General features: G+C 36.0%; 1 protein-coding gene across 1 annotated transcript; it reads right to left on the reverse strand.

Annotated features, from left to right (window-relative positions):
* Window positions 1-738: 738 nt before the first annotated feature.
* Window positions 739-3,353, reverse strand: LOC110033361 (B-box zinc finger protein 24-like). The gene is made up of 3 exons (XM_020737306.1): window positions 2,917-3,353; window positions 1,254-1,565; window positions 739-1,168 (listed from the first exon to the last, which is right to left on the reverse strand). Exons 1-3 carry the CDS (start codon window positions 3,097-3,099, stop codon window positions 938-940), a joined length of 726 nt encoding a protein of 241 aa, XP_020592965.1. The 5' UTR covers window positions 3,100-3,353; the 3' UTR covers window positions 739-937.
* Between the last annotated feature and the right edge of the window lie 1,091 nt (window positions 3,354-4,444).

The raw sequence follows: 4,444 nt of genomic DNA on the forward strand, positions 1-4,444 counted from the left end.
TCTCCTCCTCCAATCTTTCATCTTTTCTGATTCATTACAACGATTCAGGAAACCGCTATATGAAAAAGAAAATTATACGAAAACATAAAAAAACTGACAATACCCTATTTAAAAATAATCGAAAACAAGACCTAAGTCTCTCATCATGACATAATCCACGAACACTCCAAGTGAACCTTCTATCAAAGGATAAGCTATCTGTCGGATTACGATGATCCACCCTCTGCCCGACAGCCTAATCTCATCCAGACAACAGAAGCTTCGCACCCAGGGGTCGACAGTCGACTGTCAGACTAAAATGGTCGACCAACTGACAAAGCCAACTGAGAAGATCCATGCAATCTAAAGACAACCAAAGACAACGGGCTACCCTAACTCAGCACGGTCGGTCGAACAAGCCTTGCTGATCAAGGGACCACCAACCTCAACTGGCCGACTAATAGAGTAGTCGAGTCATAGACTCTTTATTTTTTTATACCTATCATACATTGCAACATCCCCATAAAAGCAAGGGCAAGCATGCAATTATATATTTCATACCCCCTCCATCTATAAATACAAGGCCATTTCTACATTAAAAGGAAAAACCTTAACTCTTCAAACAAGCCACCCGGGTTTGCAAATGCCCGTTCTTGGATCAATCTTGTGGTCTCCATTTGAGTATTTTATCTTTTTAAAAAATAAACTGTAGAAGAAAATTTAGCCAAATATCCTCTTAAATGAAGTTGGAAGCCAGCGAAAGCAACTTGTGATAGTAATCCGTTATCCATTAAACAAAGAACAAAATACCAATAACACACCACAAACAAAGTTTAATTGCAAGTTGCATCCACTCTTCTGCATCTATCCACCTCCATGTTAACCCCATACATTTCCGCTTAACCTGTTCACAAGATTATAAAAATATATAGTGGCTCATCTGCAAACTGCTGAAGCTTTACCCGAGGTCTGGAACCGTAAAGAAATCATCATCTTCCAGCATCCCAATTCGAGGATTCCTATATGGGAGGCTTGCCTTGGGAAGTCTATAGAAAGCCTCATTGCTCGGTTGCTTGAAAAGCATTTCTGGGACTTCAGCTAGAGTAACTGATCCCTCTGATGCTCCTTCAGGAGAGAAGCTAATGTCTGCAAACCATGGCAGCTCTCCAAATCCAACTGAAGACTCCTTCTGTAGTGAAAGAGATTAATAACATCCAAACCTTCAGCAATGTTGGGGCTAAAATAAATAAGAGAAAGAAATAGGAATATTGTACCTTGTACCCAGACTCATAGTCAGGTAAGTGAAGAAAATCATCGACAGCCCAAGCGGAAGAAGAGGATACAGAAGGGGGTTGCTTCTTTGTGGCGATTTTCTTACAGGTTTGAGCCATGGAATGGCAATTTGGAGGCTCAGATTGATGCTTGCTAGAGCCCATGTTTTGTATCGAGGTCAAGCCAACACGAATTCCGGTGGCCAGGAGGCGTTGGTGATTGGCTGAGAGAGTGCCGGCAAGGTGGATTGCCTCATCACAATCCTCGCAGAAAAGTGCTCTATCCTCCACACAAAAAATGAAAGCTGCCTTGTCCTGAAATGCAGCCAAAAACAAGTTTGGATGTCTCTGAATAATAGAAAGCATAAAAGAAAACCCTTTACGGTAACAACTTCTAAAACTGAACTATACAAATAAGATTGAGATTAAACGAAAGACAAGTTATCTAAAGCACTTAACTCAGCAGTTATCATGATTTCCATTCATCCATAGATGGAGGGGTTGGTTGAGGAGGGCAAAAAAGTATGAGGGCAAAAGATTACCATATTGCTACCTATTATATGACATTTAATTTCTAAATTTTGCAATATATCACACATTTAAACATAATCCAGTCCATTCTATAATTCTATATCTGAAAACATTTCATGGACTTGTAGCTTGCCGATGCAGCACCAAAATATCTTCTTAAAAAAAAATAAAATAAAATAAAAAAAGATTATTTAAAAAAAATATAGAAAATCAAATTCCTGAACCAAAGCACGGCCACTAATATAAAAATCATAACTAACAAGAAAAAAACCAAAATGGGTATATACACCCAAAAAAAAGTGACTTGTCAACAACAATTGGCTTGCCGAGTATCACAGCAATGCAGATCTGAAGTAGAAGATAGAAAATAAGTCAACGCATCCATGGCTGAAGTTATCAATAACTTCTTTTTTTTACCTGATTATTATCATATACCATAGTTATCAAGAAGGAAGCTCAAAATTTGTACAAACACTAAAAAACTAGCAGCCTAGCATCAGCAACAATATTTGTCTAGCCTTGGGTGCTGCTTCGTATCCAATTTTGACAGTAATTAGAAAAGATTTTGCTAAAATATTGCCAAAAAAATATTTGGAGAAGTTAAATCCTGCTTCAGCCAGGGTTAAATTAAGAATTTGTTAAATCAAGCCATTCTAATGATTGAAAGATCTCATAAATTTAAAGATTTCTTCCTTTAATAAAACTGAAATCATAAAACAAATAGCCTCAACAATTTCTAACAGCTATCAAGCCAAAGAGCTTTTAGTTTCAATCCTCATAAGATTTACTCAATCTAAATTTGCAGATTTTATAAATCCTGATTGAATTAAATCCTACTAATATCCAAACAACCCATGAAAAGAGTGTTGCAACAACTTCATATTTGATAATCAACAAAAGAAACTATGTCTAGTCAGAGATAAGGTTTTCATCTTAAGTAAATAGATATAAGAGTTATAATTTAATTAAATCCAGCCGGTAGCCAAACAAGTGCTGCATCAACTGCAGATCTGAACAAAGAACAGGATAATAAACCAAAGAAACCATGACTTCTCAGGAATAAAGTTTTCATCTTCAAGAAAAAGATACAAGCTACTAAAAACACTTTTTTTTAAATAACGATTAGTGTTAAAACCTGGCAAATATCGCATCGTGGGAGCTTGGAAGAGACGCAGTTGAGGGGGAGGCGACGGTGTTTTCCGGCAAGTTTGTTGGCTGCGTGGACTTCCACGTCACATTTGGTGCAGAGCGCAGCCTCGTCAGCGCAGCAGATCACTGCCGCCGCCGTTGTCTTGCACACATCGCAGGCAATCCTCATATCCCACACGCCCGATCCTCTTCTATACGAGATAGATAACCTGAAGGATTTCACGAAGAAAAAGAGCACCTTTGGCAACCAAAGGGGATGACTTTGGTTTGGCTTGTAGTTTGGAGAGAAGGACGATATTTTCAAGAATGAATACAAGAAGATGTGTTGGTTGGAGCAGATGGAGAGAGTTCAGAGAAAATTAATGTAGATTCCCTTAGCTCTCTCCGGGTGGCAGGACATGTGGCTGCTAGAGCTTCAGGTTTTGTTCGAGGCCGTCCTTATTAGACAATTTTGTTAAAGAATGCCTTACAAATACGACTGCAAAAAATCTAATCGAAGCAAGGGGAAAAAATATTTCGTTGGACTAATGAAATTTTATCACGTATGTTCACATATAAGACAGAGTTTCATCGAATCAAAAATAAAAAATATTTTATTTTAATGCCTAAGGAGACCTATTGCTTTGAAAACGTTTTATTTTTGTCATCATGCAATTCTGTTAACTAAGACCTATTGCTTTGAAAACGTTTTATTTTTGTCATGTTTTTTCACATGCAATTCTGGGGTTTTACATAGCTATGCAAAACATCTCTCTTGACTGGGAAATTTTGATGATAGATTTTGAATATAATGACGATAATTTTGAAACGGATGTGAGTTTAGTGTTATTGGCTGTTATTGCGGTGTCATTCTTGTTTTTTTTTTGTGTTATTGATGTGTTTTTGAAGCTGTGATTTTTTTATTTTTATTGAGTTGGTATTATAGTGTTGTTAAGATTTTGTTGTGGTTTTATTGTAGGCTTATTGTGATGTTATATTGATATTTTTGTGGAGTTATTGCAACATTATCTTGGTGTTATTCTGGTGTTTTCTGTGTTATTAAAGTTGTAAATTTTCAGTTTTGTTGATGTCAGATTGTGGTGTTATTATGGTTATTTTATGGTGTTATTGCAGTGTTATGCTAGTATTATTCTGGTGTTATTTTGTTGATATTGTGGTGTTATTAGAGCTATAATATTTCAGTTTTATTGAGGTGGGAATGTTATGTTATTCTAGTGTTATTGAATTGTTATTTTTGTGTTATTTTGTTGTTAATGGTGTGTTATTTAGGTGTTATTTGAGATGTAATGTTTCAATTTTTTTACGTGGGAATATGGTGTTATTGTGGTTTTTTTGTGGTATTATTTTAATTTCATTGCTATGTTATAAGAGCTGTAATGTTTCGTTTTTATTAGGGTGTTATTTTGGTGTTCTCAAGGTGATAACATTTGTAATGTTTCTATTTTATTGACGTGGGAATGCAATGTTATTGTGATGTTATTGGGGTATTATTTTAGTGTTATTCTTGTGTTATT

Source organism: Phalaenopsis equestris, unplaced genomic scaffold (assembly GCF_001263595.1).
Source record: "Phalaenopsis equestris unplaced genomic scaffold, ASM126359v1 Scaffold001148, whole genome shotgun sequence".
Lineage (NCBI taxonomy): Eukaryota > Viridiplantae > Streptophyta > Magnoliopsida > Asparagales > Orchidaceae > Phalaenopsis > Phalaenopsis equestris.